The 14748-nt window shown below is 36.1% G+C and overlaps 1 protein-coding gene across 4 annotated transcripts in view; it reads right to left on the reverse strand.

Annotated features, from left to right (window-relative positions):
- The window catches only part of LOC131062016 (chloroplast envelope membrane protein), a 226372-nt gene that overhangs the window by 61412 nt on the left and 150212 nt on the right, over positions 1-14748 (reverse strand). For 3 of the 4 annotated variants that reach the window (XM_057995872.2, XM_057995869.2, XM_057995870.2), the window contains one exon: positions 11868-11965. In XM_057995872.2, coding sequence (XP_057851855.1) covers positions 11868-11965 — 98 coding nt within the window. The remainder of the gene's footprint in view (positions 1-11867; positions 11966-14748) is intronic. The other variant, XR_009110644.2, reaches the window with a different exon arrangement.

Raw genomic sequence — 14748 nt, forward strand, 5'->3', positions numbered from 1 at the left:
ATCATATAATCTATAGGCTTTTGAAGTTTCAGAATAGCCCAAAAAAATGCACTTATAACTATGATGATGCAACTTATTCCTTTTTTCTTTAGGAATCAAAGCATAGCAAATAGAACCAAAAATTCGAAGGTGTCGAATAGTTGGAGGATAACCAAACCAAACCTCATATGGAGTTGTTTGGTGAAGAGCAGATGATGGAGATCTATTGCGAAGATAGACTGTTGTTCTTGCTGCTTCAGCCCAAAAATATAACTTGATGCCTTTGAAATATAACATTGCTCGAACCATGTTCATGATAGTTCTATTCATTCTTTCAACAACACCGTTTTGTTGAGGAGTGCCTGGAATAGTGAGATGATGCTGAATACCATTTTGACAAAGATAATCCTCAAAAATTAGAGAAGTAAATTCTCCACCATTATCTGTTCGAAGAGTACCAATTTGAGATTGAGCCTGATTTTCAATCATAACACGAAATCTTTTAAAAGTGTCAAAAGCCTCTGATTTTTGCTGCAAAAAATAAATCCAAGTCATGCGACTATAATCATCAATAAACAACATAAAGTACTTAGATCCTCCAATAGAAGCTACTGGTAAAGGCCCACACAAATCTGAATGAATGAGTTGCAATTTTCTATGTGCTCTCCAGGTGGAATGAGGAAAAGAATTTTTATGTTGTTTGGCAAGAATACATGCTTCACATTTTTCAATTGATTTAGAAAAAAATGGTAAACCATCAACACCATTCTTTTGCATGTTATGAATGCTATCATAACTAATATGCCCCAATCTGGCATGCCATAAAAGGCTTGGTGATATACTCTCTTCTTCAGTAAGATATGCAAAATTTTTAGAAGTAGATGCACCATTTAATTTTAATAATCTTCCAATCTTCACACCCAGTGAAAACAATTTGATTGTTAGATGTTTTTCTTACAACAACCTACCCATCTTTTAAGAAAATAGAATAGCCTTTTTGTCGAATCAATACTAATGATAGCAAATTTCGTTGTAATTCTGGAATAAATAATACATCATGAAGCACAAGGTCTTGAAGATTAGGCAACTTAAATCGAATAGTTCCTTTTCGAAGAGGTTTCAAACTAGATTTATCTGCTAAATAAATTGGACCATAGGCACCTTCATGAAATTCTTCAAAACAATCACGCCGAAATGTCATATGTTGTGTGGCTCCAGTATCTAAGATCCAAGAATCATACCATGAGGAATTAGATGTAAAATCTGAAACAGAAAGCACATATTGATCACTATCACTGTCACAAGCAAATTGGGCTGCTCCTGAAATTTTATCCTCTGAAATTTTATCATCACTGTGCATTTTTGTTTTATCTTTCTGTTTAAATGAATTTTCTCCAAAACTTTCTATCTTGTCCCATGAGAGCTTACATTCATGTGCTTCATGACTACCTTTTCTACCACATCTTTTACAATATAAATACTGCTTATCATTTTGATTATCATGTTGCCTCCATTGACCTCTAGTTTTTCCTTTATCATTATAACTATACTTTGAAGAGATTTTATTGATAGATTTTTCTTTTTGATGAGCAAAACAAACATTTTCAGTAGTATTATCTATTTTCCTTCCAAAAGCTTTTTCACGTTCTGCTAACTTTTCAACCAATTTATCAAATGAAATGGTTTTCAATTAATTACTTGCTTGAAGAGACTCTAGATAAGTGGAATGTGTTGGAAGAAGTGCCTTGATGAAAGCAGTGAGATAGATATCAACTTTTCCACCCGCAGCATCAACATCATGTTTTATAGCTCTGATTTCAGAAGCCAAACTCATAACATCACCATTTTTCAATTCAAGATTAAACAATTTTAATTGTAACTGAATAAACTCTAATTCTGAATGAGAATCAAATAAATCTTTTAATTTGTGAAGGGCTTCCCATGCAAATGTGCATCCTTGTATATGTCGATACACATCTCCATTAACAGAAGCTCTTATTAAAGCCAAAGCTTTGGAATTTTTATATTCCCAAATTTCTTTTTCTTTAGCCTCAATTGGTGTTGTAGGTTGGGCATTTCCATCACAAATTTTAGACCATAAATCATTAAAAATGAGAGAGTTTTCAATTTTTCTATGCCATTCCATCCAATTATCTTTTCCTGTTAAAGTTTCTCCAATCAATGAAACAATAGACTGCATTCTGAATTTAAAATAAATAAACACAATTTGCAAGGCCTGCAACTTTAAAATAACTTCTCAATCCTTTAAAAATAGAGAATAAATAAATTGATATCAATCAATTTATTGTTTCTGTAGAATTCTCTACTCTTATTTCTCCGCTCTGATACCACTGTTAGGGCAGAAATGTAAATGAAATGACAAAAATAAAATGAAACACTTTTCGATTAGTATTCAAGAAGTACTTGCTGCATAATAAAGGCAGCGAACAGTTTGCACAGTTACACAAAAACTGTCGGATGGAACAAATAAGTTATAACTGTACAAAAACTAATAAAATCAAACAAAACTAAAATTAACCTAAAATTACTAAGTTTTAACCTAAAGATTAATACATTAACAGATGTTATTGTGTATTGAAGGTTTCTTTAATAAAGAGTGCATGAAACAAGTTTTAAATCCTTAAAAATCTCTAAATTTCTTGGGTTTTTCACTTTGCCGAGTCCTGGCCAAGTTTTTTTGTCGAGGCCAGAGCCCCAAGTCGAGTCACCCTTGTTGATTGAAAATTTTCCACACTTGGGGAAATATACAAAATTGTGGTTTCAACCACAGTGTGTGAGTAAAACTCTCCTAATTAAGGGAAGGCTCCCCCTATCTATCTACAGCTTTAAAATAATATGGGATGGGACAGCAGTCTTTCTTCTTCTTGCAAGAAAGTCAATATCCTTTTCTCTTCACAAAAAAGTGATAGCAATTTAATATAAAATAGCAGTAACAACTTTTTGAAATGAAATGAGAGAAAGGAAATGAAGTTTCCTGAAAGCTCAAAGACTTTCGTCACTTCCTTCGGGATGGAACGGGACAACAATATCAAGCTCAAAGTCTTGATTATGTCAAGTCCTATCTACCCTTTTCTATACTAATTCTATCAAGAACAAATTATAACAGCACAAAGACTGAAATATCTTATTCTTTCTACACAAGACAGCAAGAACAAGTGTGAGCTCAACGACTCACAACTATTTCTCACAAGATCTACTTTTAAACTCTCTTAAGAACAAGTGCAAGCACAAAGTCTTACAACTTTTCTCAATAGAACTTCTACTTTGACTAAATTAATCTCCAATACTTGCAGCTTAAAGACTGCAAATTAAATTCGATTAAGCTCTCAAGGAAACACTTGCAAGAAAGGTAATATGGAACACAAACTCAAGAATGTAGCACAAAGACTCAAAGCTTGAGCAATTTTCTTCTATTCCTTTCAATTCTTTAATTTACACATAAAAGCTCAACGACTTCTTTGCTGCAAATTTGACAGAGTTTTGCTTGCTTTCTAAAAGATAAAGATTACAATAGACCCCTCAAGTATTTATAAAATAGGAGTCTTGAGAAAAACGTGGGAGGATCCTAACTAACTTGAGAGATTCTCTCAACCACCAAGACTTATTCAATAGCTAACTATGACTTACTCCAACTACAGTCATAATTGCACGCAACTTGTAGTTGTTTTACATGTAATTACAAAAGTGCAAGTAAAGACTTGACTTGCAATTTACAAAATGTTTTACATGTCACTTGTCAAAAGAAAAACTACAACTAAGAGATTACAATTCTGGAAAATACAACTAGGTGTTGAAAAACACTTAAGCTGCAGCGTGTAAAGACATGAATCCTTCGAACTTCTAGATGATCATTTGCAGCTCATCAAGATCCGGTTCATTGGTATTTTTGGCCACGATCATGGTTTTCACGATAACATTGCTGCAACGAAGGATTGTGGCATTATTTCTCTCAAAGGAAGACTAAATTTCCCGCAAGTAAGCTTAATAAGTCACTAAGGCTTGAATGGATGCTGCTGAAAATGGTTCACTTTTCCACTCTTGACAGATCTTCAACTGCAAATCAGAGAGAACCTTTTCTTCTGCCAATAATTCCCCATCATGACCCATGATGTTGCAAGAAGCTTTCTGACAATGAGAGATCATATCCTAAAAAACTTCCATTCGCAACCTCATAACATCATCAATGTCTTCAATAAGTGACTTAAGAACAAGGGCTTTGTTCTCCAAGAGCTCCCGATATTCCAAGTACACAACTCTTGAAGGAATTACCTGATGTTCTAGAAGAACACTTAACTTTTGCTGAGGAATTTTAAGCCAAATAGTCAAGTTGTCTTCTACCTTTTCCAAGTTCCGTTTGAAAGTATCAGAAAATTGGTTCAATTGTTCTTCAATGGTCTTCAACTTGACCATCATTTGAAAAACCTCCTTCAAGATTTGTGCACATAGATTATTAAGCTGATCAATCCAGGATTCCAATGCTTGTACCTTTTGAGCAGCTCTCTCAACTCCATGGATTGATTCTCGTGCCTCAGTAAAACTTGAAGGATTACTCACTTCACTAGCAGGTTTTGTGAACTTACGAACAGCTGCAACAAGTTGCAAATTGTCCTCTTCTAGCTCGTCTTCCTTGGCTAGAAGCACATCATACTGTTGTACTAGTGAAGCTACAAAATACTGGGCATCATGCTTTACTACCTCATGTGTTTGCTTACCCAATTCTACCCTTGTGACTTTGTAATCAGCAACTGACATCTCTTCATGTGGCTTATCTACAAGAGGTTCAACAATTTCAGCCACCTTCATCTTACTACCATCAACTGTTACCCTTGAGATTGTCTTAGCTTTTTTAGCAACCTTGGGCCTAGATTGCTTGAGTTGCTGATAATCAAAGACATCAAGGGAGATTTTTTGCTACTTCCTCTTTGGGGTAAAAGAACTAAGCCACGGAGGTAAAGCTATCAACTCTCCTTCAGTAGCAGTTGCAAGCAAAGGAGAAGCAATTTATGTTTGAGCAACCATGGTCATCCTGAGGGCAATATCTGTCTGGATGGCAACCATGGCTTGCTCGGTAACCAGAGGACATGAAGTTTGTTTCATAAACTCCTCAAAGCTAGAAGTAGAGGTATCAATTTCTGATAGATGAATGCATGCAGGAATATCCTCGAAGATTTCCAGCAAACACTCTTGTTGATGATCAATAGGAGGCTCAACTGCTGAAATAGGGACGGCATTCTGAGGAGACTCCTCCACTACTATGTCAGGAGCAGATAGAGGAAGCTCCATGGAAACTGAGAAGGAAATCTCATGAGGTGACTCTGAAGCTAGTGACCTAGGAGCATCATCTGATTGTTGTCCTTCTTCTAGATCATCAGGATCAATCACATGAACGTGAAGCCGGGATTTTTCTTTCCCACGAACTGTCGCCTCCTCGGGAGAAATTACTATTGCCCCACTAACCCGCAATTTGATCCTAGTGCCTAAAGATGATGCACCTTCCTTGTTGTCAATCTTAATCTCAGACTTATGTCCAAGAGGCCCCGTAGAGTCATCTTCTTTTCCAACCTTGATCTTGATGAGTCTAACACCATTACCTTTGAGCCAAGTGTTGGTGTTAGCCAAGATAGGCTGAAATCTTTCAAGAATGGAAGTGCATTCTTTATGTGACCATTGGATTAAAGGAATTGGTGCTTCTTCAACCCTTCGTGAGACGTACTCTGGATCAAGCACATTCCCATCATCAATCATTCCTTGCAGAATGTCCACCGGGTTCAAATCAATAACCTACTCAACAGTAAGCCTACAATAGTCCATCTTGAGCACCTCCATTTCTGTACGGAGATCTACCCAGATATCCTTAATACGATGCACAAACACGAAGAACTTTTTGATCTTTTCCTTCATACCCCGAAGGTCAAAATCTACCCTGGACTTAAACCTTTTGAGTTTAATCTCCTGCATCTCAGTCTCCATAGCTTTGGCTTTGACGAATGTGACAATAGAATACAGGCCAATTTTCAATGTGTTTGTTGTAGAAATCCCCATTCTAACCTCATGTCTGACAAACTAATGAGAGTGTATAGCCATGATCTGTCTTCCCAACTCCATAAGAATGATCTTATCGGTCGGGTATCTAGAAAGCATGTATGGCGGCCCACTATAGCATCCGACTCTCACATAAGTAAAGGTCAGGAATTGAAGAAACAAGCACCCATACTCATTGACTCTTTCCCATGCTTCATCTGACACCCTTCTATTCTTTAGAGTCTTGTCAAGCTGGCACTTGAAGTAACCAAAGAATGCATCTTGAACTTTTCTTAAATGTAATCTATTGGGTCTCAAAGGCAGTTGATCATAATATTCCCACACAGATATAAGCGAGCGATCACCCTTGGTAGAAAGACCAGGGAAATGTCTGAGTGACGCTGCCAAATAACTAAATATGAATTGATGTAGAAAGTCACGGTAGTAGGGACTGCTGCAAGTTGCTCGCACAAAGCATCACTGATAATCTCTCCCCATGATATATGATGAGACTGCCTTATGAACATGATAAACTGATACATCCAAGGCTCAAAAACATTAGAATGTTCAAGACCCATCATCCTATTGAGGAGAGTAATGATGTCTCCAATTTCCCACTTAAAGTCACAACGGTACAACTTAGCCCATCTTGTGAAGGCGGCTCGTGGCTCATGAATCCACCTATTAATATGACATTTGCAGTCCTTTTCCCTCTTGACATAGTACTCAGCTGCACTATCCTTTGAAATTTCCATATAGACAGGTGTTGGTGGTATTCTGAAGACTTTCTCAATTGTATCTGCATCAAGGCACATTATTGCCTCACCATCATCATTTCTAATGGTTCTCGTCTCCTTGTCAAAGTGATGGGCACAAGAAAAAACAAATTCAAGTTCTAGGGCAGTCACTGGAAAAGAAGACGCATGATGGATGTGGTTGTCCAACAACCGCTGCATATTGCTATCCTGCGGATCCTCCACCCTCTTAATAAATTCTGACATGTCAACATGCCCTATCTCTATGTCCTTGATGCGATCCAAAGGAGAGGAAACTTGCGAAGGTGAAACTTTATTCTGCTACTTATCATATTTATATTTCATGTTCTTCCAAATGGGAGATGATGGCAAATCTGATATTGGAGGATAACCTGATATGCTGCGATGAAGACTTAAAAGTGTTAAGGCAACATCATAATCAGCTACTACTAACATTTTTCCTTCTTTGAATGGGAAGAACTCTAGCCGTTGCACTTCACGACTTTATGAGAGAAAGATGGGAAAAAAATGGGAATGCTGGAAATTTGACTTTGACCAATTTCGGATCTTGGGGGAAATTTTGCAAGTATACAAGTGGGGAAGAACGAACATGCAATCGGATTTTTAAAACCCGAATGCAAGTATAATTGTAAAACGGAAAATGGAGAAATAAGTGAAAAATGAGAATTAGACTTGTGGGAAATGACGTGAACGGAAAGTACGGATATAGGCAATATGGATAGGTAAAAATGGGAAGCTCTTGGGAATGTCATTTTCAAGAGAATGGGAAGAACTTTCAACATGCAATCTGGTTCTAAAAACCCAATTTTGGAAGAATGGGTGTTTTTCATCTTTGCAACTTGGAATTTCAACAAAAGATTGTTAAATTCCTATAACCATAAGGGAAGATCAATTATTTTCATCCAACTTGTAATCGGGATTTAAAATCCCGAATACAAGTAAAGAGGGAAAATGGGGAAGAACAATGCAATTCACAAATTGCCTTGCAAAGGGGAAAATCTCTCTCACAAAACCAATTTTGGGGCAAAACCAACATATACACAAATTTACAACTAGAATGGAAAAACAAGAAAACAAGAAAATGAAACAAGAAGAAAAGAAATCATAACTTGCTTCAATCCGAAATGCTTCTTCAAAGGATGAAACAATCTTTGAAAGAAGAAAATAATCCCTTAAGTAAGCAACCACGGGAACTTGAAAAACCTAGCCACGTGAGGAAAAACGTCTTCAGCAGCAAAAACGTGGCACAAAATGCAAGGAAATAGCACAAGAACCGGTCAAATCTCCATCAAACCCCAATGCCTAAACAAGAAAAGGAAAAAACGACTTGGGAGATGAAAGGTTCGTGGCATCTTGAAGGAGAAAATTGTGGTACTCACCAAACACGTGTTTGCTGTTCTATACCAAAAAACCAGCAATCATAACCTCCAAAAGGCATGGAAATAGTTTGAAAATGCATGGAAATAGGGAAGAATCCAAAACGCCTCTTCTTCCCAAAAAATCTCCACAAAAATTTGCTTGAAATCCTCAACAAATTCGCCTTCCTTGGTTGGTCGGGTTTTTGGAAATAAAAAATGTTGAGACATGGGCCAGCTAGGACACAAACCTAGGACCTTCCATACGCTGCCGGAGTGCTCTACCACTGAGCTACTAGCCCCTCTTGGACCAGTCCATCGTCGGTCCGAGTGTGGCTTATTTCCAACACCAACACCCCCCCTTAAGCCACACCTCTCGTGTGCTTGGGGCTCCTAGCTTGGACCTAGCTCTGATACCATGTTGAGACATGGACCAGCTAGGACACGAACCTAGGACCTTCCATACGTTGCTGGAGTGCTCTACCACTAAGCTACTGGCCCCTCTTGGACCAATCCATCGTCGGTCCGGGTGTGGCTTATTTCCAACACCAACAAAGAACAAGTTCAATTTTGCATGTAATAGTGAAAATCAGGCTTTGAAGTTCATATTACATGTTTAAAATTTCACTTTTCTCTTCACAAGGCAAAATCGAGTTTTAAAAACCCTTTAGCAAGTTTTAAATGCCTCTATTTTCTCTTTATGGAGCAAATCGGTATTTGAGACTCAATTGCAAGTTTTTAAATGTCACTTTTCTCCATTCTAAGCAAAATCGGATTTTCGAGAGAGATATAAAAAATACAATAACTTGTAAAGGGGAAAATAAAATCCTTTCAACAAGTTTTAATAACTTAACACATGTAATAAGGGAATAAAATCCCATTACAAGTAAAAACACTAAAATAGGAACTTTATAAAAATAATTACAAGTGACTTTTTAAATATGCAGTTTAAAATTAACTTGTAACTTATCCAAAAAATCCCTATTATGATTTAAAAAGCCAAAAAGCAACAAGGGGGAAATAAAAAGTAAGTTACAAATTCTTTTTCAATAAAGTGCACTTGTAATTAGCTAAAAATTTCCCTACAAAGACTAAAAGAAAGGAAATCATTAAAACTTGCAAATTAAGGAAAATTTCCCACCTGCAGTCAGGGAGAAAAAACCCGAAATTGAAGGAAAGACATAGCAAATGAACCCAAAATGCGATGAGATTTGAAACGTGGTTCGAGAACGGACTGTGGATGAAGGCAGTCCAAGAGCGAAGCAAAATTCTGCCTCAGGAAGTGTGCCACAGATAAAAATTTTCATTTTTTGACAAAAAATTTATGTAATGGTCCATCAGTTTTGAAAACAAAAATGAGGACAACAACCCTTGCCAAGTCCGCGCCGAGTCCGAGTCTTGTTTCTATGGTTTGGACTGTCATACCTAAAACTTGGCCTAAACTTTGGCCTTTTCGATGGGGCTTACAAGCCATAAGATCAAAAAATACTGAACTTTTCTCAAGAAATGGTCAACTTTGGTGTTTTGTTCAGTGTTTTCCATGGAGTTTGCAAGAAAAATGTTCTGCAAATTCCAAACTTTCTTCAACTTTTGATCAACTTTGGTGTGAAGTTCGGTATTGGAAGTGTTTTAGAATGCTTTTGGTCTAGAAAAAACCAAATTTTGCTTGGGAAAGGTCATGAACCTTGGCAAAACTTAGGGAATGAAGTTGTTTCCTTGGCAAACATCGAGGTTAGGTCCTAGTTCAGCTCCATACCTTGCTTCTCTTTTATCTCCTTAGTCTATATCCATCTAAACATATAGATTTAATGCTGCAATTCTTTGCTCATGTCTAGGAGGAGGTCTTTGATATCTAGGAATGACTAAAACTCATCTCCATTTACTACAAACATATGAACCTCAATCTGAAATTTGGTCTTGGGTGACAAAGACTTCTGCAAACTCCAAAACCCCATCATGTTTTGGGTGAATTTCGGTCTTACATTTGGGTGTGGAAGACCAAAAGTCCAAAAAACACCAAAATCGCTCTTAACTTTGGCGGAAATCCATATTTGCTTCCGCATTTTCCAAGGCCTTTTCAGACCAAAAGTCCAGCAAATATCGAACTTGCAGAAGCTTTGGAGAAACTCTGCATAAAGTTAAGGATGTCCATGGAGGTTTTCAAGCAAAAAGGTCTGATTTTGCCGAACTTTTTGCAGGCCAAAACTACAAACTTTGCTTAGGTTTTTGACATAGACTTAGGTGCTTTTCTAGGCATTGGAAGATCTTTTAAAACAAGGCTTATTCATTCTTCCCTATGCCAAAGCCGAAGTTGAGGATGTCCATAATGAATTTAGTTGTTTGCTTAAACCTCAATGTCCCTTATGAAGATGACCCCAATTGTGATGCTCCGATTCTCGTAGAACATCCCTATTCAAAATAGAACCTTGGCTAATCAAGATGATGAATAACTAAATTAAGTATATTTTAATATTGTAGTCAAATTGAAGTTTAAACAAACAAATAACATATGAAACTTCATTAGCATACATACAATAAATTGAAATGATAATTCATTGAATTGATTGTATTAACAAAGGAGACAAAGGCTCCTTAAATAAGCAATTGCAAGCAAAGTTTCTAAAACAAAAACAAAAGACCAAAAAGAGACATTCTAAATAAGAACTAACTAAGAAAAGGAAAGATCCTAAACCAACTATTGAATGACCATTATATAAACATTACAAAATAACTTTAATACCCTCCCTTAATGTTCCCTTTACTAACTACTGTACAGAAAACTTGACATGATCTGCAAGTCATTTGGCCACGAATGCATAGAAGGATGACTCCTCTTCAAAACGCTTTGCAACATAAGATTGCTACTGAGACCCTCCCTAGTTGGACTTCTGATCAGCCAACCACTTTCTGCAGAACTTCTTAATGTGACCAAGATTACCACTTGTTGTTGAAGCTCTTAATGCCTTCCAACATGATGTTGGGTACCGAAGCCATTCCTCTCTTTATCCGGAGACACTAAGATTGATGTTGGGTACCAAAGCCATTCCTCTCTTTATCCGGAGACACTAAGATTGGCTTCTCAAAAAACTTCAATTTTTGTTGATAAAAAATTGGCAAAAAATTGAAACAAAGATTTTGTGGAAAAATCGTCATTACTTCTAAAAAAAAATTAGGTGACACCACCACCATGATTTTTCATAAAAAATCATTAAAAACTTCTAGAAATAAATTCCAAGTAAATACCCACAATTTTTTTAAAAAACTCGTCAAAAAAAAACCTTTAACTCATTCTAATGCCCATGAAATGATTCTCGATTGAATGATTGTATTAACAAAGGAGACGAAGGCTCCTTCAATAAGCAATTACAAGCAAAGTTTTTAAAATGGAAATGAAAGACCAAAAAGAAACATTCTAAATAAGAACTAACTAGGAAAAGGAAAGATCCTAAAATAACAACTACTGAATGACCATTATATAAACATGACAAAATAACTTTAATACAAATAAGTTGAAGAAACAACATATTATCAACTGTACCTCTGCAAAAGTTTAAGCAAAATTCATTTGATATAGCATATGAATGGGTTTCATGTCAATTAGAAGAGAAATCGGGCATATACTAAACAAAAATGTCTATTATAGTTCTAAAGTAACAAACAAGTGTAGGAAAGCCAACTGAAGATCACACAGCTTCTATTGCAGCATATAACTTACCCTAAAAAAATGTCAGTTACGAGAATTAGAAGAAATGCCTTTCCTGTTTCAGAAATGCCCTTTAATATTCTAGACCCTGTAAATTTCAATAATTCCACCTGCAAGAAATACATAATGAGTCAACACTTATTAATTCAAAAGTGTACTATGATACTATCAATGATTTCATCAAGTAAAGACACTAAATACCAAGAACCATTATATAATTTCTAGCATGTAAAACAGCATAAACAATACTGAAATTTGGCCAAACAACAAATCTTTATCATTATATTTTGAAAAACAGAAAAAACAGAACATAATGATAAAATGTGAAAAAAAAATGCTACAAACTTTGGAATTCAAGTAAGAACCACTCGTAAAGACTATTATATTTGGTTTTCAGTTATATTGAAGGTTCCCTGTTACAATTTGTCCCAACAGTTGAGTATCTCAATGCACATGATCAGTGTCACTAGCTTTCCTATTTTGAAATTCTAGAAACTACGAATGTTATTAACCTAAGATATTCCTATAATATATGATGTTACATAGTCATATAAGATATGCTGTTATACATGCATGAACATACAAGGAATAGATGAACCTGTACCATTAATTATTAGTGGTCACACTCGAATGAACAAAAGCTACAATCAACCACACAAAGAAATGCAAAAAGGACAATTTTAATAGGGGTGGTAAGAATGTCTCAACTATTTTCATAAGTCTAATGCAATTCATTTGATGATATATAAGGTTTTTCCTCAAGTATTATCATTACAATGACTGAAGGAAGTAAAACTATAAAACGTTTCAAAATGATTGATGCATCTCTAAGTAAAATGAATTTGAAAGCACTTTTCTACATCTAGTGTGATACCAATATTGTTTTGTTGAATTCCAGTTACACCATGTCTCTTATATCTACAAACAATACATCCAGGTCACCAAGCCAAACCTCTCCCCTTGAGCTGCTCATTTGTTGTCCTCACTATCCCCAACTCCACTAGTCCCACAAGATGAGGTTTCCCGTCAAACAACTAAGAAAGTCCACTCACTAGCTATGAGTTGAAACCAATCATAATATTCTTTACCAAGACTAGATATCTCATCATTTGATGATATATAACTTATAAGGTTTCTGCTCAAGTATTATCATTACAATGACTGAAGGAAGTAAAACTATGAAACATTTAAAAATGATTTCTGCATCTCTAAGTAAAAAGAATTTGAAAGCACTTTTCTCTATCTATTGTGCTACCAATATTGTTTTGTTGAATAGCAGTTACACCATATCTCCTATATCTACACACAATACATCCAGGTCACCAAACCAAACCTCTCCCCTTGAGCCGCTCATTTGTTGTCCTCACTATCCCCAACTTCACTAATCCCACAAGATGATGTTTCCCCTCAAACAATTAAGGATGTCCACTCACTAGCTATGCGTTGAAACCAATCATCATATTCCCTACCAAGACTAGATATATCATCTTTTCTCCATCCAAGAAGTAAACACCAAAGAGCACTTCATTTTCAAATATCACATGTACTATGAAATTCGACGCTAATGCCACTACCATAGTTGAAAAACCTATGATTACTCAGTAGACATGCAAGTTGTAAACCCTACCAAGTAACTCAAAAGAAAACTTAGTGCCAGATTTTCCTAAAACTCGTGGTGATTTTGTAGGTTCAAAATTTTGTACACCTGGGAAGAAGTACAAAATTGTAGTTTCAATCACAGCGTGCGAGCATGTAGCTCTCCTACTTCTAAGGGAAGACTCCCCCTAACTAACAAAACTACTTGACTCTAATCCTTTAAACTAACTAATATTGATGATATTACACCTTGTTCTCCTTTTAGAACTGGTGTTTCTTTTCTCTTTTTTCAGAAAAGAATACTTGCAGACAACTAACTCTAAAGATGTTACTGCAACTTTTTCAGAATGATTCAGGATAAAAGAAACGAAGTTTCCAAGAAAGCACAAAGTCTTCTGTCGTTTCTTCAGGACTGGAAACTAGACTAAAGCTCAAAGTCTTTTAACCTTACCTTCCTATCAACCTTTTAGGACTTTTTTGAAGGAAACTAGCAACAAACAGTAGCTCAAAGTCTGAAGTATGCTGCAATTTGAACACAAAACAACAAGAATGAGTGTAAATTGTAATATCCCCACAATTTTTTTTTTTAAATTTAGCAATTCACAACACAACAAGGACCTGTTAGGGTTAGCAATGAAAATACAATAATTCTGAAAACTGCAACCCTTCCACTTTTTGATCACCGAGAGCCCAATCTGGGAGGGTGAGAGCATACAGTGTTGAGGGGATCGTTAAATGCCAATAAATGAAAACTGCTTACAATATTTGGGCGACAAGCCAGCCCCTTCCACTTTTCAGCGGGATATGGAGAATATTGGAGATCAATTGGCGGTAAACCAACCAAGGATAATACAAGAAACTGACGCTTATGTAGCGGGAGGACTAGAAATGAAATTTACTATCAACTCCACCGCTTATTCAGCGGGAGGACAACATTACAATCAACTCAACTGCTTATGTAGCGGGAGGATAATATTACAAAATATTCATAATAGGCGGCTAAGCTAGCCTCTTCCACTTACGCAGTGGGACTACAAGCAATAATCCAAAAGATAGCTGTTAGTACTACTAACTAGCTTTACAATGCACATTATGAATTATCAATACATGAAATATCACTATCCCAAAGATAGCCGGCATAGCCAGCCTCTTCCACTTATGCAGTGGGTCTAAGAAATAACAAAACTTTCTTGTTAGTACTACTAACCAGCATTACAAATCATATAGAATGAAGAATCAAGTGTTGATAACAAGTCCAATAGCTGCAACAATAATAGATAATCACTCCCCAACCAAC

The sequence above is a fragment of the Cryptomeria japonica genome, chromosome 2 (genome assembly GCF_030272615.1).
Source record: "Cryptomeria japonica chromosome 2, Sugi_1.0, whole genome shotgun sequence".
NCBI lineage: Eukaryota > Viridiplantae > Streptophyta > Pinopsida > Cupressales > Cupressaceae > Cryptomeria > Cryptomeria japonica.